Genomic DNA, 23,801 nt, shown 5'->3' with positions numbered 1-23,801 from the left:
ACATCAAAAATCTGCTATCCCGTCACCACACGGAACAGACTCAGGGTGACCCAACTATATAAAAGATCCTATCCTTTGTAAAAAAACAACAAGAAATTTAAAAAAAAAAAAAGGGCCAATAAAGAAATACACTAAAAAGCTTACACTAGTTATTTTCGGATAGTAAGACAATAGGTGATAGTCACGTGCTTTTCTGTATTTTTCTGGTATTTCCAAGAGTCCCTCCTTTATACTTCTAGAATGAAAAATTATCCCCGGGTTTGAACTGCCTGTGTCCACGGTTATAAGCTGGTGCTTTGGCCTTGGGTCAATTTCTCACCCCAAAAGAGCCGCGTGAGCTGGTGCACAAGGAGGCGTTTTATCCCATCTCGTGGCCAAGGCTGCCGTCGGCAGCACGTCCCGTGAGGGGCTGGCAGGTGTACAGGTGCAGGATGCCCTTGGCTCTGTCCTCATCCCCAGGGTAGAGGTCGTCCCCAGGGGCAGGGGACTGGCTGTCCGTGGAAGGGAAACCCGGAAGGGCTTTAAGCAAAGGCTCTGAGCCTCCGATTAAGCTCGGAGGAGACTGGATTCTACAGCGTAAGGAGGGGTGAGTGGTTGAGGCTGGAGGCTGTCCTGAGAAGCAGGGGCAGTGCACAGTTAAAGCGCGGAGTCCCTTGTTCCAATATTGTTACAAATCTCAAGATGGTGACAGCAGAGCATTCCATCAAGCTTGGGGCCCTGGATGACCGCTTGGGCTGCGTGCCCGGGGAAGTTGGCCGTGGTGGCATCCAGAAACGGGGACCCCATTCAAGCTGTGCTTTGGAGGTGAAGAGCTGATGGAGATTTGGGACTGCACACTGAGGTGGGAGGTCTTGCCTGTGGCTCTCCTAGGTGTCACCGGGCCACTCACCCCTGCCCCCAACAAAACTCCCTTCATGAGAACGACCAGGCCGAGACTGTGGTGTGGGGCGGGGCGGGGGTGGTGGTTGCGGGGGCTCCCAGTCCCTCATTAGACGCTACATTGTCGCAGATGTTGTGCAAATGTGTCCTGAAGTGCCCTGTTCAGGTAAGGGCCAGAGGAGAGCCTCACGCCCACCTATGGGGATGGGCCTGTGCCGCCGGCCTTGACCCTTCCACCCGGCCTTCTGGCCACCCTGATGTGGCTCCAGGACCTGGAAGGGTCGACGCTCTTCCTGAGTGCTGGTCAGCGGTCAGCGGCCCTTCCTCCAGGGACCCCTCCCCCAGCGCAGCTCCAGATTTGGCCCCCCGCCCCCGGGTTGCCCAAGGAGCCCGGCTTTATGGACCCTGACCTCCCCGTGTCCCCTCTGCGGGGCGCTGGGGTGCCTGACACTACGGGCGCGGCCAGCAGTTTGGGGTCGAGGCTCCGTCTGGCCCTCGCGTCAGGTACCTGGCCCCGAACGGGGCGCGTTTCTCCGCCCCTCCCCCCTGCGCGCCCCTCCCCCTCCCCCCTGCGCGCCCCCTCCCCGCCCCTCTGCAACCCCCGTCCCCCTCGCCCCGCCCGACTCCCCGCCCCCTCCCCCGTCCTCCCTCCCTCGCCCCTCCCCTCCCCTCCCCTCCGCTCCCGTCGCCCCGCCCCGCCCCTCGCCCCGCCCCCCGCCCCTTCCCGCCCTCCTCCCGCCCGCCCCGCCCCGCGGCCGCCGCACCGACAAGATGGCGGCGGGTGGGAGCGGCGGGCGCGCGTCGTGCCCGCCGGGGGTCGGCCCGGGCGCGGGGGGCGGCCCCGGGCCCAGCGCCAACGCCGCCCCCGCCCCCGGCAACGCGGCCGCCGCCGCCGCCGCCGCCGCCGCCGCCGCCGCCGCCGTCGTCCCGGCCCCCGCCGCCCCGGGGCCGCCCCCCGCGCCCGGGCCGGGACCGGGGCCGGGGCCGGGGCCGGGGCCGGGGCCGGGCGCGCAGGCCGCGGCGGGCGGGGAGCGGGCGGCCGAGGAGCCGGGGGCGGCGGCGCTGCTGCGCGAGCCCGCGTACAACTGGCAGGCCACCAAGCCCACGCTGAAGGAGCGCTTCGCCTTCCTCTTCAACAACGAGGTGCTCTGCGACGTGCACTTCCTGGTGGGCAAGGGGCTCGGCGCGCAGCGCATCCCGGCGCACAGGTGGGCCGCCGCCCCGCCGTCCCCGGGCCCCGCCGTCCCCGGGCCCCGCCGCCGTCCCCGGGCCCCGCCGCCGTCCCCGGGCCCCGCCCGCACCCCGGCCCTGCCCCCCAGCCCCGCGGCCCCGGCCCCGCCCCGCCGTCCCCGGGCCCCGCCGTCCCCGGGCCCCGCCGCCGTCCCCGGGCCCCGTCCGCACCCCGGCCCTGCCCCCCAGCCCCGCGGCCCCGGCCCCGCCGCGCCGCTCCCCGGGCCCCGCCCTCCCCCGACCCTGGGATCCCGTCCCCCCCCCACCGTCCCATCGCGGGGACCCAACCGCTGCAGGGACCCGCCACCGCCGTGACCCCTGAGCCCCAGCGCTCCTGGGACCCACCTTGCCCCAGGCCTGTGACCCTGCCAGGCCCGCCCTCCACCCCTCCGCCCTCTGATACTGGCCCTACCCTGGCCCTGGGTCCCCACCCCCCCCCAGCGGACTCCTGCCCTCCAGACCCAGCCGCCCCCACCGTCCTGCCCCAGTGGCCTGCTGCACCAAGTCCCCCATCCTCCCCGGCTGGGGACCTTCAGGCCCCCACCAGACCCCCCCACCAGACCCCCCACCTCTGGAACCCAGGAGCCAGATTCCTAAACCGCATAACCCCCTCAGTGATCCCAGGTCTGTGACACCCCAGCCCATGTCTGCCCCGGTCTCCAGGCCTGTAAAAGGGGCCATTGTTGGCCCAGGTCCGGCCCCCCTGCCAGTCTCCTGGGTGCAGCCCCCAGACCCCCAGCCAGGGCGCGGGTGGGGGGGTGGGGGGACTGATGTCAGACCCCCGTTCAGTCCTGGTCTTTCTGCCCTTTGCACTCCAGGGGGCTGGGGCCGGGCTGGGAGGCCTCTGTCGGGGGAGGGGGGCGGGGGGTGTCTTGCCAGTGGCCTGGAATGTTCCACAGCGAGCGGTCCTCCAGCCTTCCTGACATGTGGCCTTTATTTAACCTGTGTCTTTGAGATGTTTCTTTCTGGCTTTTTCTTGGTTATTTATGTGCAGCTGGATTTAGATTTCTGTCTGCAGAAGGTTCCAGGCCTTTGGTTGGGTCCCCGGGACCTCCTCCCCCGTGTGCGTGCAGCCACATGGGCCTCTCCCCTGCCTGCAGTAGGGGGACTGATGCATGTGCGGGTCCTTCCCAGAACCCCCCATCCCGCCCCAGGCCTCCTGCATGTCCATCTGATCCGCTCAGCCCGGTCTGGCCTTTAAAGCTGTTCCCCCCAACCCACCCAGCTTTGGGGAGCGCACGGAATGAGCAAGGTGGGGCCTCATGAGCTCCTGCCCGCCTGACCCATGGCCTTTGGGGATGGGGCCCCGTGGATGCAGCTGGAAACCCCACGGGGTGGGGGGGCCTCAGGGTTTGTGCTGCAGGGGAGTGACCGGCCGCCCCGCGTGCCCTTAACCTTAGGACGTGTACTCCAGGGTGCGCGGCTGTTGGTGATGAAGAAAGGATGGGGCAGGTGGGCGTGGGACCCCCAGAGGAGTCCGGGAAGGGTGTGGCGGGCTGGAGCTCCACGGATGGGCTCTGGTGGGAGGGTCAGTCTTGTGTGGTTTCTGGTGAGCTGTTCTGGGAGCAGGAGGGAGTTGTGGCCCGGGAGAGGACGGGCGAGGACAGCAGGGATCTTACCCTGCGCCGGTGGTGCCAGTGCCCAGCGGGGCGAGGGGGAGGGGAGGCCTGGGGACCAGAGGGGCTGGGCCTGCAGCAGGTGCAAGGGGGCGCTTTGGGCAGAGGGACAGCGGCTGCTTGGAAGGGGGGGCCTGGCTGTGGATGCAGCCTGCACGCGCTTGGTGGGGACCCTCGAAACAGCAGGTGCAGGTCCTCTCCCTGGGGGGCTGGGGTGGCGGCTTGGTAGGGGAGGAGGGGGTGGGCTGCAGTGGCGGGTCCCTGGACCCTGGCTCCAGCTCCTGGGGAAGGACAGGTGTGGCAGGGATGCGTCCAGGGCCGAGACACCTGGCGGTGGGGGGAGGCGGCTGGAGGCCCTGTGGGTCTGGGGTCTGCAGCGCGCGGGGGCAGAGCCGTGGGAGGGGTGGGGTAGCCTGGGAGAGGTGTGGGGTGGGGAGCGGCTGTGAGGAGCCGTCCGAGAGGGGTCTGGGCACAGGCGGGGCGGCCTTCCGGCAGACATGCACCTTCAGACCGGCCTCCCGCTGGACCGTGGCTTCGTGCACCGGCGGCCACACGAGTCCCGAGTCCCCAGGGAGCCTGGGCCCGAGACTCCCGGAGCCCGTGGGTTTGATTGCCAGCCAGGGTCCGGGTCGGGCTGACGGCACTTTTCTCGCCCCTGTGCCCTGGCATTGACGCCCCACTCTTTGGCCGCTACTGATAGAAGGTTCTAGTTCTTTTTCTTTCTTTTCAGCCTTTGGGTTGTGATTTTGGACGCGGGGGTGAAATTTGCCCGCAGTGATCATGTGGATCACTGCCTGGCGAGTGGCCCGGGGTGTTGTGGGCCTCGATTTCCCTACCTGTGAACTGGGTCTGACAGCTCAGATGCCTCCACCCCGGGACTTCCAGGAGGACAGACTTGGTGACCCCACCAAGTGCTTATCGCAGGGGTCCAGGGTGAGCGTAAATCGAGGTGGGGACGTAATCCAGGGCGTGAGGTCAGCAGGCCAGGGGCCCTGTAGGGAGGGGCAGAGGCTCGGTACCCCCGGGCCCCACTGGCGTGTGCTGGGGCTCCCCACCTGGGCCCAGATCCTGGGAGGTGATGGTAGCCTCATTGTGAGGAAACCTGGCACACCCCCCTGAGCCAGGGGCAAGGTCAACTTGAGCGTGATGGTGAGCGTCCACCGGGGACTCCGGGTGGGTCAGGCCAGAAGGGCGCCTCGTCTCTGTGTTCTTCCCCAGCGTTGTGGGTTGAATGGTGGCCCCCGAAAAGGCGTGTCCACACCCCAGTGCCTGGTACCTGTCGATGAGACCATATTTCGAAAAAGGGTCTTTGCAGATGTGAAGTTCAGGGTGTCAGAGGTCACCCTGGACTGTCTGGTGGGCTCCAAACCCAGTGACAGGTGTCCTGGGAGACAGAGGAGAAGCCCCCGACCACCACAGAGGCAGGCACTGGAGCCCTGGGGCCCCCCGCGGCTGGAGGAGGCAGGCAGGGCCTCCCAAGGGCCCTGCAGCCTCCCAAGGGCCCTGCCGCCCCTGCACCGGGGACTTCTGGCCTTCAGGACTGGGGGACGGTGGGATTCTGTTGTCGAGAGCCGCCCAGCGCGTGGGAGACTGGGGTCTCCAGGCTGACCCCAGGACAGCCCCCAACAGACCCAGATCAGGCTCACGCGGCGGGACGCCTAGCCAGGCGTCCTGGAGACTGTCAAGGTCACGAGAAGCAAGGAAAGGTGGAGATCTTGCCGCACGCTAGGGGTGCCTGAGGGGGTGGCCAGACGCCATGTGGGTCGCTGGTGGTGTCCTGCCACAGAGGGCAGGTTCGTGCCCCTGCTGAGGCCCACGCCAGAAGGCAGACTGGGGGAGGGGCTTGTGCCAACCGCGAGGAAGGCCCCTCGGGCTGGCCCACCCCCTGCCCCAGGCTCAGGTGGGCATGGGCTGACCGGGGGTGGGGGACAGAAGGGCCCTGGGCCCTCGTCTGGGGGCTCTGCTTGGCCTTCACCCTGTCCCCTTCCCCTCACGTGTACGTACAGTAGATGCATACAGTAGGTGCTCAGTCACTGCAGGGCCGCTGACCTGCCCGCGTCAGAGGTCTCGTCGTCGCGGAAGCCCTGGGTGTCTCACACTCCCGCAGTCGGGGGCTCCGATGCCCCAGTTCCTCCCGTTGTGGAGAACGGAGCCCTGCAGGGGGTGCCCACGGGGAGCGGTGTGTGGGGTCCCGGGGCATCGACTGTTCTGCTCCCAGATCTTGGCGATCACTGGCCGTACCGTTTGTTTGGGGCACTGCCGAGGTCCTTGTCCTTTGTCGAGACTCTGGGCTGGTCTCCCCCTGACACTGACCCTTCTGTCGCTGATCCCGGCCCCCCCCCCGGCAGACAGTCACGGACGCGAGGCGCCCGCGGGATGCACCCCTGGGCCGCCGACACTCCAGCCCCGGCGCCGGCAAACGGCCACACGGCCTCCGTCTCAGGTGCTCGCTTCTGCCCGGCGGGACAGGGCGGTGCGGGCAGCGCCATCCGTGAACGGGTGCGGCCGTGTTCCGAGAAAACTTCATTTGCAGAAACGATCGGTGGGCCGGTCTGCCGCCCCCGGGGCGACGCCTGGTCCCTTAGGATCTCAGCTGCCGAAGGAGTTCGCGGCGAGGCCGGGTCCACCGGCCGCACCAGGCTGGGGAGCGTGACGGTCAGGCTGGGCGCGTCTGGGCACGGGAGCCCTCTCCGCTGGCTCAGGTCGTTGTCCGGGTTCACGGGACGGCTGCGTGGTTTTCTACAACGGATTTTGCACATTTATTGCCGATTTTTGCTCACTTTTTTTTTTTCTCTGTCATGAATAATCTTCGTTATATTTTTCCAACTGGTTCTTGTGGGGAATCATGTTTATTTCTGTCTGATTTGAGCGATGTCTGTCCGAGGCCTTGTTCCTGCTAATCGTCGGGCGGATTCTGTGGTCTGGCACCGCCGATAGGTTTTCCGGTGGTGACGGGCGCCCAGAGTCCCACTGTCCCGCGCCAGCTGCCCGTGGCCACCGAGCCTTTGAAATTCAGTTGTTGCAATGGAGGGATTGAATCTTTAATTTCTTAAAAAGATTTAATTTGTTTGTTTGAGAGAGAGAATGAGCACGAGCAGGGGCAGGAGAGGCAGACTCGCCGCTGAGCAGGGAGCCCGGCGTGGGGCTGGATGCCAGGACCCGGGGTCATGGCCTGAGCCGGAGGCAGAGGCTTCACCCACCAAGCCCGTAGGTGCCCCAGTGAAATCTTCAGATTTAAAAAAAAAAAAAAGGTTTTGGGGGATTTCTCTACGCTGTTGTTTTCAGCACACTGAACCCTTGAGCCATGGCGGGGCCGGGGCTCTGGCCTGCCCCCGGCCAGAAATCCACGCGTCACCGTCCACCCTCCAAACCGCCCCTGCTGGTAGCCTAGTGGGGGCCACAGGCCGTGCGACGCCCGAGCGGACGCTTTGTCTGCCATGAGCCGTGCTCTGAGGGTCGGGAGGAGAGAGAGGACGTTGGCGGCCGCGGCGGCGCTGGCCGAGGGACACCCGCCTGGGCGTGGGCCCCTGTTGGAGGCCCAGCGACAGCTCTGTTACCTGCTTTCAGGTTTAATTTTGTTTGTTTATTTATGGACGGCAGAGGGAGAGCCCCCAGCAGGCTCCTCCGTCCTGTGCAGCCCGAGGCGGGGCTGGATCCCATGACCCTGGACGGGAGCCGAAATCAGCCCGAGGCTTAACCGGCGGAGCCCCCAGTGCTCCCGCTCAGTACGGGTGTGGCCGGGGTAACTCCGCAGCTACTGAATTCCGTGCAGGGGCAGACGGCGCCGCGTCCGTGCCGCGGGCCGCGTCCATGCCGCGGGCGTCCAGCTGCCCTGGCTTCTGCGCGGCCGCGGGTGGAGACCCAGGTTCTTAACTCCGGGGTGGACCTGGGAGCGGACAGCAGGGACTCGGGGGGAGCCCTGACGTTAGACAGTTGGAGAAAGCGCCAGCCTGGGGCTCCCCGGGGGTCTCCGCTGTTCCACTCGGGGATCCCCGGGTCCTGGATCGATCCCGGACAGGCTCCCTGCTGGGCGAAGTCTGCTTGTGGGGCTCCCTCTGCCGCCCCTGCCGTGCGCGCTCTCTTGAATAAATTAGATCTTTCGTAGAGAAGGAAAGCGCCGGCCTGCTTCCCGGCGCCTGCACCGTCTGCCCCCGTGATCTCGGCCTCGCGGCTCCGCGGCTCCGCGGCTCCCTCCGGTCTGCGGGGGCGCCGGGGGTCGCCGTGCCTTCCCTTCAGGGAGGGGTTCACAGGGGCTCCCCTGTGCTTGTGCGTGTCCGCAGCGGCTCCTTCTCCGTCTGAGCTGCCCTCGTTTGTTGGTGTAAAACCGTTCCGAACTTCTTCATCTTCTTGAGGGTCCGCAGCGACTGCCCGCCTGGCCGCTGAGTCCGGCGGCTTGTGTCTCCTCCGGCGGCGGTGGGCTCGCGAGGTCCGCCGTCCCCGTGCGCACCTGCTTCTCGCCTTGGGTTGGGTCTGCTCCGCGCTCGCTGGACGCCGGGGATGGGCGCTCCCCTCGCCGAGTACCGGGCTTGGCCTCATGGACTCGCGGCCCTTGGTCCTGGCGGCGCCCGTCGTCCCCGTGGTGGGTGGTGGTCTCCCCCAGGCCGGCCGGGGGCCCTGCTCGGCGGCTGCGGCGGCCGTCCTCCGCCCGCGCGTTGCTTCCGGCGCTGCTCTGTTCCCAGCGCGTGGCCCTTTCTCGGCGTTGCTGTGGCTGTGGTCATCGGACTCGTGTTTGGAGAGCGCGCCCTGGCTGCTGCCAGACTGTGGCGTGTGCGCGTGGAGGCCCCCAGATACGCTTCGGTCAGGCCAGCCGTACCGCAGTCTGCGCGCCGCTCCGCCAGCCTCCTAGAGCAGCCTGAAGGTCCGTCCGGTTGTCTCTCCGTCAGCGCTCGTGGTCTCCGGCGAGAGCCTCATCGGGACGCCCATTGTGCGGGCCTCCTGCGGCTCTGCCTGTGGCCTGTGCCTGCCTCACCCGCAGCCCCTCCCGCTGCGTCCCAGGGCTGCTGGCCGGGAGCACTGTCCACTCTAGGGGCTCTCCCCGGGGGACACTGAGGCTCTGCACACACCCCGTGTCTTCTCCGTGCTGCCCACTGGCTGTCGCGTTGCGGGACAAGGAAGCCCACCGGATGCCGGGCGGTGGTTTTCCGTGTTCGTGAGCTGGACTTCTAAAGGGAGAGCCGTCCCTCCTGGCCGCTCACTCGGTTCTGTGCTTGATCTGTCTTTGTGGATGTGGATACGCGCTGTGTCCCGCGCACGTACTCTGTTGAGGCTCACGGCGCCCCAGATTTGGCCGTTCCACAGCCCCCGCTCCGTGACCCTGTCCCACGTCCCTGTCCCGCCCGGAGCCTTTCTCTGCTTCCTGTCCCCACGAGACACTCCGAGTGTGTCTCGTACTTTCCCTGCTCCGGCCCTGGAATCCACCACGTCTCCAAGGAGCTGGTCCCGTTTGTCGACACCGAGCTCCGGGCGCTGGGCGTCCTCTCGCCGCCAGGGTGTCCGAGCGTGGAGCCCTTCCCAGTGGACGAGCTGCCCCCACCTGTGTCTGCGTCCACCTGCCCAAAGCACAGGGTGACCCAGTGCCCCAGGTCAGCACCCCAGAATCCATCCCTCCACCGCACCTGTTGCCCCTTTATCCTCGGAGGAGAACCTGGCACACCCCTTCCATGACAAGCCTGCTTCGTGGCACAACCCCAGGACCCGCGGCTCTGCTCAGGAGCGAGACAGGACGCGCAGGGGTGCGGCCCCTCCGGAGGCCCGGCTCCTTGAGCGGCGCCTCGCCTTTGTGCGCGGCTCTCTTGGCCTGCACCCCTTTCCCAAAACGGGTTCTCACGCCACCCGGGGGTCTTGTCCGTGTTCCAACTTCTTTAAAGCTTTTCAGTTGGGGTAGAACGCGCACAACACGAGGTCACCACCTGAGCGTCTGTGCACAGCTCCGCGGCGGGAAGCACACACCCCCACCCTCTGGCTCCAGAACTTTCCATGTCCCCACACGGAGACTCTGTCCCCACGAAGCACGGACTCCCCAGCCCTGCCCCAGCCCCCGGCTCCCACCCTCTCTTGTCTGTGCTGACGGGACTCCTCTGGGCCCTCTTGGGAGTGGGGTCCTGTGGGACGGTCCTTCTGGGTCCGGCTGCTCTCGCTGAGCCCCGTGTCCTCGGGTCCCTCTGCGTCGTGGCAGGGGTGAGGGTCCCTCCCTTCCTGAGGCTGGACCGTGCTCCCGTGTGGGGACGGGCCGCGCTGCGTGTGTCCTTCACACATGAGGACACTGGGGCGCTTCCCCTTCTGGCCGCTGTGACCCATGCTCTGTGAACACAGGTGTGCAGCGTGCATGGACACGTGTGCGGCAGGCGTGAAGCTGCTGGGTCCCGTGGTAGCTTGTGTCCAGCCCGCAGAGGGCCCACCGGACCGTCTCCACAGCGACCGTGTGACCCGCACGTCCCCGCGTCGGCGTCCCATCTCGCCGCGGTCCGCGTGGCTCACCCCCCCCCCCATCTCTGTGGGCCGAGGTGGCCCGGGGGGGCAGATTGGCGCTTGGAGAAGGAAGGCTGGCGCGGTGACGAGGGGCTGGAGGCGCGAAGGCGTCTGAGCCCGGGGACGGGAGACGGGCCGACCCTCCTCAGACCCGGTGACCTCTCTAGGGCGCGGGCTTGTGGCCGTGCCTGCTGGCAAGGGCGCGTGAGGTCCGGGGCCACAGGTGTGCGGCACGCGGCGTGGACACACGAGGTGCCGTCCGGGCCTCTCGCTGCGGCGTCCGACCGTCTCCCGGCCGGGACTGAGGTGCTTGTGTGCGGCTGGGACGCGGGAGCAGGAAGGCGCTCGGTTACTCGGTTACTCGGTTACAGGGCGCGGGAGCGCAGGGAGGGCCGGGGCCGCCCCCGTCGCGGACGTGTCCGAGGCCAGCAGCTGCGGAAGCCAAGCCTGCAGGCTGCGGGACCACAGACGTGTTTCCTGTCCCCGTCCTGGGAGCCAGACATCCGAGGTCACGGTGTGACGAGGAGGTCCCTCCTGCCTCTCCTAGCTCCGGGGGTGTCCGGGTGTCCCCAGGCTCGTGGCCGCGCCCCTCCCGTGTCTGCCTCTCACCACGGGGCTTCTCCCAGAGTCTGTGTCCCAAAGTCCCCCGTACAAGGACTCGGTGTGGGACTAGGGCGACCCTGCCCCCTGTGACCTCATGCGAACCAGTCACATCCACGAAGACGATTTCCAAGTGAGGTCCCGCTCCAGCTTTCTGGGGGGACGGGACTTTTGAGCGAGGCTGTTCTCCCCGTAGACTCGGTTTCGCGTCCGGTCCTCTGTCTCGGGTCCGGTCTCTGGATGGGCCCCGTGCCGCGTGGTGGCCCCTACGAGGGCCTGGGAGGTGTGGCCCGGGGTGGAGGGGACGGTAGGAGCCGGGGAAGGAGGCCCTTCTCCCCGTGAAGAGTCGGGGGCTGCCCGCCCTGGGACTCGGGGGGGTCTGTGGGCAGGCAGAGGCTGGAAGGGGGGTGTGGGGGCCACTCTGAGCCCCGCATGCGTCCCGATGGGGGCCCCAGGACTGGGTGTGGTGCGGGGGCCTTGGGGGCCTTGGGGGCCCGGGACAGGCGCTCTGCGGCCGATGGGTGGCGGGGTGAGCCCTGGATGCTGGGAGTGGACAGCACAGAGCGGCGGCCCCGCGGACGGCTCCGGCTGGGGGTCACAGCTTGGAGGACGGCGGGGGTGCCGCGCTGCTTGTGCTCAGCCAGTGGGCCTTCCGGTCTTTATGCTGAGAAGTCGCAGGCAGGTGGGTCCCCCGTGGTCACGTCACACTGGATGAGCCCTTCGGCCTCACAGCTCCCGCCTCCTAACGCCGCCCCTGCGTCGCGCCCCTCCCCTGCAGCTCAGCTCCACTCCCCGTGCCCCTGGCAGCCTTCCTGGACCCTCGCTCCTACCACAGCCTACGTGCGTCCAGCCGCACAGTCAGGCTGTCCGTGCACCAAACCTGTACGTGCCTCCCTCCAAGACGGCCGGGACCCTAGTACCCACAGCCCGAGTGGGGGCGTGTGGGGGGTGACGGAGGGACCCTGACAGCCCGAGCGGGGGTGTGTGTGTGGGGGGACACGGAGACACTGACAGCCCGAGTGGGGGCGGGGGACAGAGCCTCAGGGCACGGGCTGCATAGCCTCCCTCCTCCGCCTCTCCGATCGGGAAGCGTCTGCTCCCGCAGCAGCTCCTGTGGGGACAGCCGGGCTCCCGACAGCCCAGACTCGGGTGACGGGCAGAGGCAGGGCAGCGTGGAGCGTAACCGGGCTCTTCTGTGCCGCCAGGTTCGTGCTGGCCGTGGGCAGCGCCGTCTTCGACGCCATGTTCAACGGCGGCATGGCCACCACGTCCACCGAGATCGAGCTGCCCGACGTGGAGCCCGCCGCCTTCCTGGCGCTGCTCAAGTAAGACTCCCGGACCCTTCCTGGCGGGGCGCGGGCGGGGCGGCACCGAGACCCCGACGACTGCGCCCCAGAGCCCCCTTCCGTGCGTGGAGGGGCCTGGTCTGGGCGTGTCACACGTGTGGCCTCACACACCGCGGGGCCTCCTGCGTCTGGTCCCTTCCCTGCGCGTCGTGGGCTCCGGGGCCATCCCCGGGGCTGCATCCACGTCCCCGTTCTCACGCCCGGCAGTCAGCAGAGTTTGTGGAAAAGCAGGATAATGGGAGGACCTTCCATCCGCCTCTAGTTTGCTCTGTGAGCCTGGAACTCCCTCTCCACTGCGTCTGCCTCGGAGCCCTGAGTGCCGGGTGCGGGGCTGCCCGCCCCCAGCAGGGGTGAAGCAGGGCTGTGGGCTGCCCGGGCCCTTCTCCCTCTGCTGAACACAGGTCTCTCGCTTCCAGAAATGCAGGTGTAGGCCATGGTGCGGAACTTTCCAGGCTTCCCAGCAGTTAGAGCGCCTTTTATTTTTTTTTTTTTAAAGATTTTATTTATTTATTCGACAGAGATGACAAGTAGGCGGGGGGGGGGCAGGCTCCCCGCTGAGCAGAGCGCCCGACGCGGGGCTCGATCCCAGGACCCTGAGATCATGACCTTCGCCGAAGGCAGAGGCTTAACCTGCTGAGCCCCCCAGGAGCCCCGAGGGCGCCTTTTTAAGTGCAGTCCGCTTCTCTCTGCGAGTTGAAGACAGCACAGAGTCTCGCGGGAAATACGGGGCGGGGAGTGAAGAGGAAAGACCGGAAGTTCCAGCGAGCGCGAAGGACAGAGCACGCGGCCCCCATCCGCTGTGTCCGAGCCACGCGAGTGCTGGCCCAGCGCCAGCCCGCAGCCCCTCTGCCCCTTGGGGCCACCCTTGCTCCCTCCCGCTGCCCACCGCGCGCGGACGCCCGGTCCCTGGATGCCCCTTAATCCCTGACTCTGACACGGTTGGTCCTTCGCGGGTCCCGGCGACTTCCCCACGGGCAAGCGGCACTGTGGGGAGCGATCTCGTGGATTTGTCATCGTGTAACTTCTCCGGTTGCTCCGCCCGGGGGCCGGCGGGCTCGGTCTCTCCGTCTCCACCACTCCCCCCGCCGCTGGGAGTGTAGAAGCAGCTGTGGGGGGGGTGCCGTGTGCCAATAAAACTTTATTTACAAATACAGGTGACAAAACCGTGGTGAGCTCTCACCCCGTACCTGGTAACTATTATGAAAACCACAGGAAAACACGAGAGCTGACAAGAATTAATGGGGAGTGGGGGTTGGGACCCCTGTGCAGGTCCAGTGGGAATGTGAGACCTGGCTGTGTCCCCAGGAGACGCGCCAGAGGCCCCTCAGGAGGTTTCCATTCGGAGCCACCGTGACCCAGCGGTAGAGCTGCGGGATGTCTGTGCAGGAACCGAGAGCAGGGACTCTGACGTGACCTGCGCACCCGTGTTCACAGCGCGAGTGTCCACCCGTGGGTGCAGGGGAAACACCACATGTCTGTCCACACGCTAGAATGTTAACGAGGAGGGACCCCGAGGACACGGGTCAGCGAAAGTGGCCAGACCCACAAGGACCCGTCCTGCAGGACCCCACCCAGGAGGGCCCCGGAGGAGTCGTGTCCACACAGGGCAGGGTGGGGGCTGGGGCCGGGGCAGGGGGTGGGGAGTCCGTGCTTCACGGGGACAGAGTCTCCGTGGGGGGGATGGAAGGTTCTGGACCCAGGGGGGTGGTTGCAGGACCGGGTGAGTGTGCTTCCCGCTGCTGAAACGTACACCTCAAAATCGCGCTGGGGTGGGAGGGGCCGCGCGGCCACCTGGGGCCACTGCTGGCCGGCGGGTCCAGGTGCCCTCAACCCCCCACTGCTGGCCTGGGGGCCGCTGGGCGCCTGCCCTCCTCGGTCTGGGGCTGACCCTATGGGATCACAGCTGCTCGTGCATGGGGCTCTTCGGCTTCTGGCACATTCTTGGGGGACGGGGAGGGGGGCCGCGCTCGGGCGCAGCCCCCCAGATCTGGCTCTTGGGGCTGCGTCCCTGTGCATCTGGCGGGCTTCGGCCAGTTCCGACCTCTCCGTGCCTCGGCCTGCACCGCAGGCCCCACGTCCGCGTTCAGAGTGCAGAAGTGGCCGCAAGGCCCGGGGCCCAAAGCTCCCGCCGCCCCAGGGCAGACCCCACCGCGGGGACCTCGGGCAGAGTCGGGGGGCTTCCGTGCTGGTGCTCCAGCATGGGGCCGGGCCCGGGGCCGGAGGGGCCGGACTGTGGGTACGTAGTCCCTGGCTGGTCCAGGCGGGTAAGGGTCTTGGGCAGGTCGTGTGTGCAGGTCACAGGGTGATGACACCCGCTCGTTCCGGAAGGCTCCTGGGGCTGGAGCGCTGCTGCCCGCCCGTCTGACGGTCCTGGTGTCCTGTCTTAGGTTTCTGTACTCGGATGAGGTTCAGATCGGACCCGAGACGGTCATGACCACGCTGTACACGGCCAAGAAGTACGCGGTGCCCGCGCTCGAGGCCCACTGCGTGGAGTTCCTCAAGAAGAACCTGCGGGCGGACAACGCGTTCATGCTGCTGACGCAGGTGCGCGCGGCGCGGGGCGGGGGCTCCGGCGTGCGGGGCGCGGGGTCGGGGGGGCTCCGGCGTGCGGGGCGCGGGGTCGGGGGGGCTCCGGCGTGCGGGGCGCGGGGTCGGGGGGGCTCCGGCGTGCGGGGCGCGGGGTCGGGGGGGCTCCGGCGTGCGGGGCGCGGCGCGGGGCAGGTGAGGGCGAGGCGCGCGAGGGCGGGATGGGGGCGGGGCAGGTGAGGGCGATGGGACCGGGTGCCGAGGAAGGCTCCCGGGGCCGCGGGAAGCGGGTGCTCGGGAGAGGCCGCGGGTGTGCAGGGGAGACGGAGGCCCGGGGAGGGCGCGGGTGTGGGGTAGGGCGCGGCGCGGAGAGGGCGGCGGGAAGGTAAGGACGCGGGGGGGGCGGGGGTTAGGCGAGGACACCGTGCGGGCGCGTTAGGACGCGGATGCAGAGGGAGGCGGTGAGAACGCTGGTGCGCGGGGGCGGGGCCGAGACCCTGAGACTGGGCGCGGGTGGGCTGCTGGGGGGCGGGGGCCGCTGGGAGGGTGCGAGGACCTGGGGGGCGGGGCCGCTGGGACCAGGCGACACGAAGGCGCATGGGGCTGGGGGCGGCGAAGGCGCGGTCGCGGGAGTAGGTGAGGAGGGAGGGGCGCGGGGGCGGGACGCGGGGGGCGGGGGTGCGCGGAGGGTGTGCGGGACGCGGGAGGGCTGGGCGCGAACGCAGGCGTGGGAGGGTGAGGCCAGGTCGCGGCTGGGGGTGGACCGGAGTGTCGGAGGTCCCGTAAATTTTGTGGCTGAAGGAGAGCTTTCCTAGGCTCATCCTGGCCTGGACCTTTCAGACGAGGTGCCTGGCACGTGTTTGGCCAGAGATTTCCCAGCTGCCTTTTGATGCCCTTTTTCAGGGGTCGGGTGTGGGGAGAGGGGCTGTTACCATCATGAGAGTTTCTGGGAGCAGGTCCTTTTCAGGGTCTGTGGTCCCCGGCGTGGGGGTGTGGCTGGCGTGGCCGGCGTGGCCACAGGGACTGGAGGCAGGGAAGGGCGTGGACCCAGGCGGGTAGGGGACAGGGCCGCCCCCTCCCTGGCTGGCCCGGGCTCAGCCTCGTGTGGGCTGTGGCAGGGCCAGAGCCAGGCCTGTCGGGTGGCACCGAGAGCCGTAGCCCTGTGGGTTGTGCCGACCAGGCCCCAGCAGGGAGAGCACGTACCGGGGGCAGGGCCGGTGCTGGGCAGGAGCCGGAACGTTTTTGGCTCCGGTTCCCGCACCCTGTGAGCAGGGTCCTGACGGAGCAGTCTTGGCTGGTCCGAAGGGCAAGGCTTCCCTGTCCGCTGGCCGTGTGTGGCCCTCTCCCGGGCCTTCCTGCCTTCCCTGGGGCCCGGCCCGCCCGCGGGCCCCATGTCTGCCTTGGCGGCACAGGCATCGTAGAGCCCGAGTCTCTGCGGCCCCCGTGGCCGCGAGACGTGGAATTCAGGCCTGCGTCTGGCCCGAGGGGCGTCCGGGGTTCCCGTGTCGGCCGTGCGCTGACGCCCGCCCTCTCGCCAGGCGCGACTCTTCGACGAGCCACAGCTGGCCAGCCTGTGCCTGGAGAACATCGACAAGCACACGGCGGACGCCATCACCGCAGAGGGCTTCACCGACATCGACCTGGGTGAGGCCCGGTCGCCGGGGCCTGTGGCCGCAGCGGCCGGGGAGGGCGGCGTGGTGACCCCCTGCCGAGCTGGTGCCTTCCCCCCACAGACACGCTGGTGGCCGTGCTGGAGCGGGACACCCTGGGCATCCGGGAGGTGCGCCTGTTCAGCGCCGTGGTCCGCTGGTCCGAGGCCGAGTGCCAGCGGCAGCAGCTGCCCGTGACGCCCGAGAACAAGCGCGAGGTGCTGGGCAAGGCCCTGGCGCTCATCCGCTTTCCGCTCATGACCATTGAGGAGTTCGCCGCAGGTAACGGGGAGGGGGCGGGGGCCGCTCGGCAGGAGCACGACCCCCCGGGTCCCCAGGTGTGACCCTGAGCCAGCTGCGGGAGCCGGGGTGGGGGTGCTTCTCCACTGAGGACACCCTGGCCGGGTTCACGTGGACAGCGTGGCCCACATGCCAATGTGTAAAGACCAACAGGCCCTGGACGGCACCCGCCAGGCATCTGGGCTCCCTCCCGCTACGTCCCGCGTGTCCGTGCGCGTGTCTGTGTGCGGGCTGGGCCGCCGCGGTCCACGTCCTGGACAAGCCTGCACTGGGCGGGAGGAGGCCGGGCTCCCGCCGACGTGGAGGCAGCCCCACCGTGTGGACATGTGGGACACGGAGCTGCCGGCCTCTCCTCCGGGGCTGACGGGTCCCGGGTGAGGCTTCCCGTCCGGCCGCGCAGCTAGTGCCAGTCACGGCCCCGGGTCTCCGTGTGCCCCGCTCCGTGCTTGGCTTGCCGGATGGAGCAGCTGCGCTGAACTGTTTGCGCGCGTCTCACGCACACGCGAGCCAGGACCGCCGTCTCCTGCGGAGTAGTGGTCTTGAACGTGGGGTTCAGGGCTGGCTGTGACGTCCGAGCCCGATCGCCCATCATCAAAGGCGTAGTGAGTGCCTCTCACGTGCCAGGCACCGGCAGTCCGCGGTGACCAGGGGGGCCTGGGCGCTCTGGATGGCGCCAGGCTGTTGTCGGGTGGGGGTGGTCAGCGGGCCAGGCCTTGTCCCGTCCCCACACCCGCGGGAGCCTTGTGGGGGCTCCTCCTGCTGCAGCTTGGCTCACACCCCCAAAACTGCTGTCCTGGAGGTCCCCCTGCCCACCGGGCCGCTGGAACCCCTAGGTGACAACCCCAGCTAGTGCCACCCACTCCCCTGGGTGTGGGGTCTTGCTGCTTCCCGTATCCCTACCTCTCGTGAGGCCCCCCCAGGCCGCCCTGCTCTGCCTGATGCCTGTGGTCCCTGGGAATGATCTGTGTCTGCACCCTGGGGTCGGGTCCGGCCTTCTGGCCCTTTGTCGCTCAGCGCGTTTTAGAGAAAGATGGCCCCTGCTTCTGTGTCCCACCGGAAAACAGGAGACCAGAGACAAGTCGGGAAACACCGCGCCCGGAGACTCGGCGGCCAAGCCCACCGTGGCCGCGGCCTGTGCTTTTCCTCCTGCATTTCCTACGCAGAGATTAAAAAGAACCGTGTCAACTCTGTTCATGTTGTATCTTCCTTACACCCCCAGAGCTGTCCCCGCGGGTCCCAGGGCCGGGCACAGGCCTGTCAGCAGCCCAAGGAGACCAGCCCCGAGGCCCGAGGCCCCTGGATGGGATTGGGCCGGCTCGCCGCCCCCACCCCCTGTCGCTAGGTTGCCCGGCCCGGACCCCCGCCGGCTGGGGCAGACAGCGGCCCCTCGTTAGCCTGGGCAGGGCGGCCGCGGCTCCCCGAACCAGGGCTGCCCCCCAGGGCGGCTGCTTGCCGGGCGACCTGGGGGCGGGAGGGGCTTGTGGCTCCGGGAGCCAGCGGATCGGAGGCCCCCGCAGATGCCAGGGCTGCCCGGACCCCCGGTGTCCTCACCTCTGAGGGCCCCCGCCGCGGCCCGACCTCCGCCCCCTGTGCCCGCAGGGCCCGCGCAGTCAGGCATCCTCGTGGATCGCGAGGTGGTCAGCCTCTTCCTGCACTTCACCGTCAACCCCAAGCCGCGCGTGGACTTCATCGACCGGCCGCGCTGCTGCCTCCGCGGGAAGGAGTGCAGCATCAACCGCTTCCAGCAGGTGGAGAGCCGCTGGGGCTACAGCGGGACGAGCGACCGCATCAGGTGGGCCGGCGGGGGCGGGGCCGGGGGCGGGGCCGGCGGGCCGGGGGCGGGGCCGGCGGGGGACGCGGCCGCAGCTTGGCACCTGCTCTGTTCACCGCCCAGGTTCTCGGTCAACAAGCGCATCTTCGTGGTTGGCTTTGGGCTCTACGGCTCCATCCACGGGCCCACGGATTACCAAGTGAACATCCAGGTGCCCACCCCGTGGCCCGCCCCACCCCCAATCAGCCAACTCGTGGGGGCACGGGCCGACTCTGGGCCTCCGTGGGGTCTTGGGGGAGGCACGGGGCGGGGGGGGGGGGGGGGGGGGGGGTGGTGAGCAGCGCCCGCTCCCCCCGCCCCCCCAGATCATCCACACGGACAGCAACACTGTCCTGGGCCAGAACGACACGGGCTTCAGCTGTGACGGCTCCGCCAGCACCTTCCGAGTCATGTTCAAGGAGCCGGTGGAGGTGCTGCCCAACGTCAACTACACGGCCTGCGCCACGCTCAAGGTGTGCCCCTCTCAGACCCCAGACCCAGCCAGGGTCCCGACCCCCCCCCCCCCATTGTGGGGCTCTAGGGTCATTGTGGTCATGGCCCCGGGCAGGGGGCTGCCACCCCGAGGCCTCCAGTAGGACCCACACCCTTGGGAGGGGCCTTGCTGGGGCTCCGGGGTGCCTGACTGACGGAACCCCATCCACCCCCAGGGCCCCGACTCCCACTACGGCACCAAGGGCCTGCGCAAGGTGACCCACGAGTCCCCCACCACGGGGGCCAAGACGTGCTTCACTTTCTGCTACGCGGCCGGGAACAACAACGGCACGTCCGTGGAGGACGGCCAGATCCCCGAGGTCATCTTCTACACCTAGGCCCCCAGGCCCCCGAAGTCACCTGAGGCCAGCAGGCCGCCCCCCGTCCCAGGCCGTGCCCCCCGCGGCCCCCATGCTGTGGGCGCGCTCCCTGCCACGTTTCTGGGCGTCGGGAGAGGGTCACTCCCTGAGGGGAGCCTGGCTGCCTGCTCCGAGGAGCTGGGCAGGAGCTGGCAGGCCCTCCTGCGGGTGTCGGGAGGCAGGGCCGGCCTGGACCCGCCCTGAGCGGAGGGGCTGCGGGGTCCTGGGGCGTGGGAGCCCTGCACGCTGTCCCTGCAGCTCGGGGCTGCCTGACCGACGTCCTTCCCACGGGCTTCGGCCAGGACCCTGTCTCATGTTTGTTCTGTCCCCGCCCCCCCCCCGCACACGGCAATGCATTCTGGGTTCCCATGCCTCGCGTGGGAGGCGTTCAGCAGGGGCGCCCCTAGTGCATCGGCTTGGGGTCTCGTGTTCTGGTCTGGTCACGGGATGCTCAGGCCACCCCGACCCCGGGCCCCAGCACACTGGCCTTGGTCCCCCCTTGAGGTCCTGCGGGCTGGCGCTCTGCCAGGCCCACCGCAGCCGTCCCGCCCCTGTAGCCACGGGCACAGACCACAGGCCCCGTCTGCCCGGGTGATGCCGTGAGTCTGCCGTGGCGGCCAGGTCCCCGGCTGGCCCACCCCCCACCCTGTACATAACGCAGCCCTGCCCCTCCTGCAGCCACCTCCGAGCAAACACCCTGCCCAGAGGTGCGGCAGGGCGGGGGGGGGGGGGGGGGGCGGAGCCCCGCCCCCAAACCCTGCTGCACCCCCACCACGTGTTCCCGCCCCGTGATTCCTTCTGGAAACTGTCTTCCCCAAAGCCATGGAAGGTGTGCCCTCCTCACACCGTACCCCCACATGATTTTTTTAAATAAAGGAAAGAAACGTAATGGCCCTGACCCGTGGGCTTCTTCCTGCCGGAGGCGGCCTGGGAGCCCAGCTGCTCCGAGAGCTGGCCCTTCTCTGCGGCCGCGTCCCCACCGTAAGACTGGGTGGCCCGGGGAAGGTTCTGCCCGTGTCTGGAGTCACGGTCTCCTGACACACATGTCCCTGCCCTCCCCATGCCCTCTGTCTTCTGCACGAACTTCTGGTCTGCCCATCGGGGGGCCCCAGAGGGGCTCAGCCGGAGCACCCTGACCACGCCTTGTCGTCTCTGCCCTCTGGGCCCTGGAGCGGGGCGGCACACAGCAGGTCCCTAGGCCATGCCATGCAGCGCAGGCAACCGGACCATGGCTCTGCCCCATGGGTCGGATGATCCCCAAGAACAGGCAGAAAGAGAAGGGCCCAAGAGAGAAGAATTTTCCAGAATGAATACATACATCGATCCCTGCATTTAAAGATCTCAGAAACTCCGAGATTTAAAAACCACACATACTCAAAAAGGAAAAAACAGCAGGAGAGGGGCACCTCGGCTCAGCCGTTTAAGCGTCTGACTCTTGGTTTTGGCTCAGGTCATGATCTTGGGGTTCTGCGATCGAGTCCCGCGGCGGGGTCTGTGCTCAATGCAGCGTCTGCCTGACATCATCTCCCTGCCCCTGGCCCGCCCCTAACTCGGCAGCAGGCGCTCTCACTCTGTAACATGAATAAATCTTAAAAAAATGCACACAGAAGAGCTACCAAACTAGAAAATGCGCCCTTCAAAACTGAAAGACAAATGAACTCAAACAGCAAAACGGGACCCAAACTCTGTCAATTATGTTAGACACACACAGATCTCCACGGGAGGAAGACGGTCAGGCTGGGTAGGAAACCGAAACTAAACTAGTTCCTGATTCCAAGAGTCTCACTTAAATTACAAAGAAACAGAAAAACTGAAGATAAAAGGTAGTCAGTTTCACTAGGCAGACCCCGACCTTGCCAGAAAGACGGCAAAGACCTGAGGGCAGCAAGTGGCCCTGGAAGCGAAGCCCATCGCGCAGCGACGGGATGGTGGGGATGGGGGGTGGTGGGGGTGTGGTGTCCGCGCGGCAGGGAGGAGAGGCTGCGGGTGCGCGCACCAGAGCGCGTGCGGAATGAATGCGGAGACAGAGACGCAGTCAGCAGACACCAACGCGCCGCATCCGCGAGCAGGACTGCACCGGCCGGCACCGAGGGAGGCTGCCCGCCCACGGCAGGGCAGTCGGACTGGAAACCAATCCAGGGGGATCAAAGCTTGTTTCCATAAACACAGGCTAAAAAGCCATATGGAAATGAGGAAATATTTTGAACTGAATGATACTCTGATCATACTAGAGCAAAATCGCAAGATCCCGTCAAAGTGGAATTGGGGAAATTTATATTGTATGCACAGGTAGAAAAACCAAAGGTCTAAGTTTTCATCTTAAGAAACTAGAAAGTGAACAGCAAATTTGATCCCCAAAGTGGGAAACAATATGCTGAGACCAAAATTGAAGCAGAAAACGTGAAATACCAACAAAACCATTAGCTGGTTTCTTGCTGGAATCCTAGCAAAACCCAAAAACTTTCTTTTTTTTTTAAACACAAAAATCCAAGAGCGATGTCCAGACTGAAAAGGAGACAGCACTTCGCACCCCACAGATCGTGAGGACACAGCACGAGGGGTGTTCTGGTTCGGGTACGGACCGTCTGCAGGCCCGCACCCCGTGCGACCTCACGGGCGCCACGGAAACGAAGCGTCCTGAGTGCAAGACGGAAGGACGCGTGTGCAGCGCACGGTATCAGCCTCGTCTCCTTTCAAAGGGAAAGTTCTGCCATTTGCAGCAACGCGTGGCCTCACTCACGCAGAGGCTGTGCGCGGCCTTACGTGTGACGTCTGAACTACAGCCGCTCCCGTGGGATCAGGCTGGGCGAACGGGGCAGATGCTGGTCGGCGTGCGTCTGAGAAGATCTGCACGTTCTCGGGGCGCACCGTGCAGCCCAGTGACGACAGCGCAGGCCGGCAGAGCTACTACAAGGGGCCCCGTGTCCTCGCCACGCGCACACCGCCAACTCTGGGAGCTGAGGGGTGTGTTAGTCACCCTGGCCCGGGGTGGGGGGCGGGGGGCGCTGCGCATCAACGTCCTCTTGTCTGCACGCCATCGGGTCACAGCGGACAGCCTGAAGTTAAAGATGGAAGAAAACCTATCAAAGGCACACGGATGCCAAGAAACCTAGAGGGGCTGGGTTTCAGGAAGAGACACTGCCCGGCAGGCAGAGGCCAGCAACTGACCCCCCAGAAGCATGTGCCGAGCTGGGCACGCCATGGGCAGGGCACACTCTGCCCGAGAGAAGCCAGCTGGGGCTGGCGTCCGCGCGCCAGCAGAACCAACCAGAACCTGGAGGAGCTTGGAAAATGGCGGGTTTTCTCCCACGGGACTGTGCTTAGTGCTGGGCGTCTGGTGCAGGGTGGGTGGGGTGGAAATCTGCGGTCTCTCCCTGCCTGGAAATCAGAGTCTGCGAGAACTCGGGGCTGGCAATAAAAACAAGCTCAAGACATGAACAAAGTTCAAGACCTGTGAACTGGAGGCGAGCCAAAGCCCAAGTGGAAACGCAGCCTGATGAGCCTGGCCAAGGCCTCATCCAGGCCGGCAGTCTGGGAAGGAGCGCCCCCCGGCTCTGCGGTGCTCGAGCACAGTGTCTGCGACGCAAAAAGATTCTGAAACGTGGAGGAGAAAAATGAAATCTATAATCGAGGGAAAAACCACCACAGCCTGCAGAAGCGGACCTACAGGGGCCCCCAATGTTGAAACGAGAGGTCAGGGGGGCCTGGGGGGCTCAGTGGGTTAAAGCCTCTGCCTTTGGCTGAGGTCATGATCTCAGGGTCCTGGGATCGAGTCCCGAATCGGGCTGTCTGCTCGGCGGGGAGCCTGCCCCCTCACCCACCCACTCCTGCCTGCCTGCCTACTTGTGATCTCTGTCAAATAAATAAATAAAATCTTTAAAAAAAAAAAAAAGAATATATTGGGGGCGCCTGGGTGGCTCTGTCAGTTAGGCGTCTGCCTTCGGCTTGGGTCATTCATGATCCCAGGGTCCTGGGACGGAGCCCCATGTTGGGCGCTCTGCTCAGCGGGGAGCCTGCTTCTCCCTCTGCCTGCCGCTGTGCCTGCTGTGCTGTCATATAAACAAAATCGTAAAACGAACAATTAATAAATTGGATAGCTTAAGAACACCCAAAGCACAACAAATAAGTCAGGACTAGTAAATCCAAAGACATGTCAAATTACCCAAACTGGAAGCACAAAAGAAAAACAGAGGAGGAGGAGGAGAAAACCATAAAACAAAACCCCGCAGAGTATCAGAGCCCTCTGGGGTCAGGTAAGATGAGAACTGGAAACCTGGGGGTGAGGCACTGGGAAAGCACGCTCGCTGAGCTAACAGCAGGACACCGGCCAGAGCTGATGCAAGACACAGACCCCCAGATCTAAGGAGCCGGCAAGCCCTGCGGGACGAAGACAGAGACAACCACGTGCCACTGCCATGCGGCTCACACGCGCTGCTGCAGGCGGCCAAAGAGGTCCAGGAGTTGGAAGGAGCAACGGTGACTCACATCAGCACCAGCCGAACGACATCTGTGAAATGCTGGAGGCA

The 23,801-nt window shown here is 66.6% G+C and overlaps 1 protein-coding gene across 1 annotated transcript; it reads left to right on the top strand.

Annotated features, from left to right (window-relative positions):
• The first annotated feature begins 1,641 nt into the window (after positions 1–1,641).
• On the top strand, positions 1,642–20,168 carry BTBD2 (BTB domain containing 2). Its single transcript, XM_032358736.1, has 9 exons — positions 1,642–2,087; positions 11,999–12,118; positions 14,527–14,683; positions 16,204–16,309; positions 16,399–16,596; positions 18,214–18,406; positions 18,509–18,596; positions 18,751–18,897; positions 19,093–20,168. Exons 1-9 carry the CDS (start codon positions 1,651–1,653, stop codon positions 19,252–19,254), a joined length of 1,608 nt encoding a protein of 535 aa, XP_032214627.1. The 5' UTR covers positions 1,642–1,650; the 3' UTR covers positions 19,255–20,168.
• The last annotated feature ends 3,633 nt before the right edge of the window (positions 20,169–23,801 follow it).

The sequence above is a fragment of the Mustela erminea genome, chromosome 1, assembly GCF_009829155.1.
Source record: "Mustela erminea isolate mMusErm1 chromosome 1, mMusErm1.Pri, whole genome shotgun sequence".
Taxonomy (NCBI): Eukaryota; Metazoa; Chordata; class Mammalia; order Carnivora; family Mustelidae; genus Mustela; species Mustela erminea.
Note: the sequence above shows the minus strand (reverse complement) of the source record. Positions and strands in the feature narration are given on the sequence as shown.

Excerpts from the sequence above, each read along its gene's own strand:
- BTBD2 (XM_032358736.1), top strand. The coding sequence starts at position 1,651 with ATGGCGGCGGGTGGGAGCGGCGGGCGCGCGTCGTGCCCGCCGGGGGTC. Across the intron at positions 14,684-16,203 it reads CGTTCATGCTGCTGACGCAG|GCGCGACTCTTCGACGAGCC; the intron begins GTGCGCGCGGCG and ends CCCTCTCGCCAG. Across the intron at positions 16,597-18,213 it reads CATTGAGGAGTTCGCCGCAG|GGCCCGCGCAGTCAGGCATC; the intron begins GTAACGGGGAGG and ends CTGTGCCCGCAG.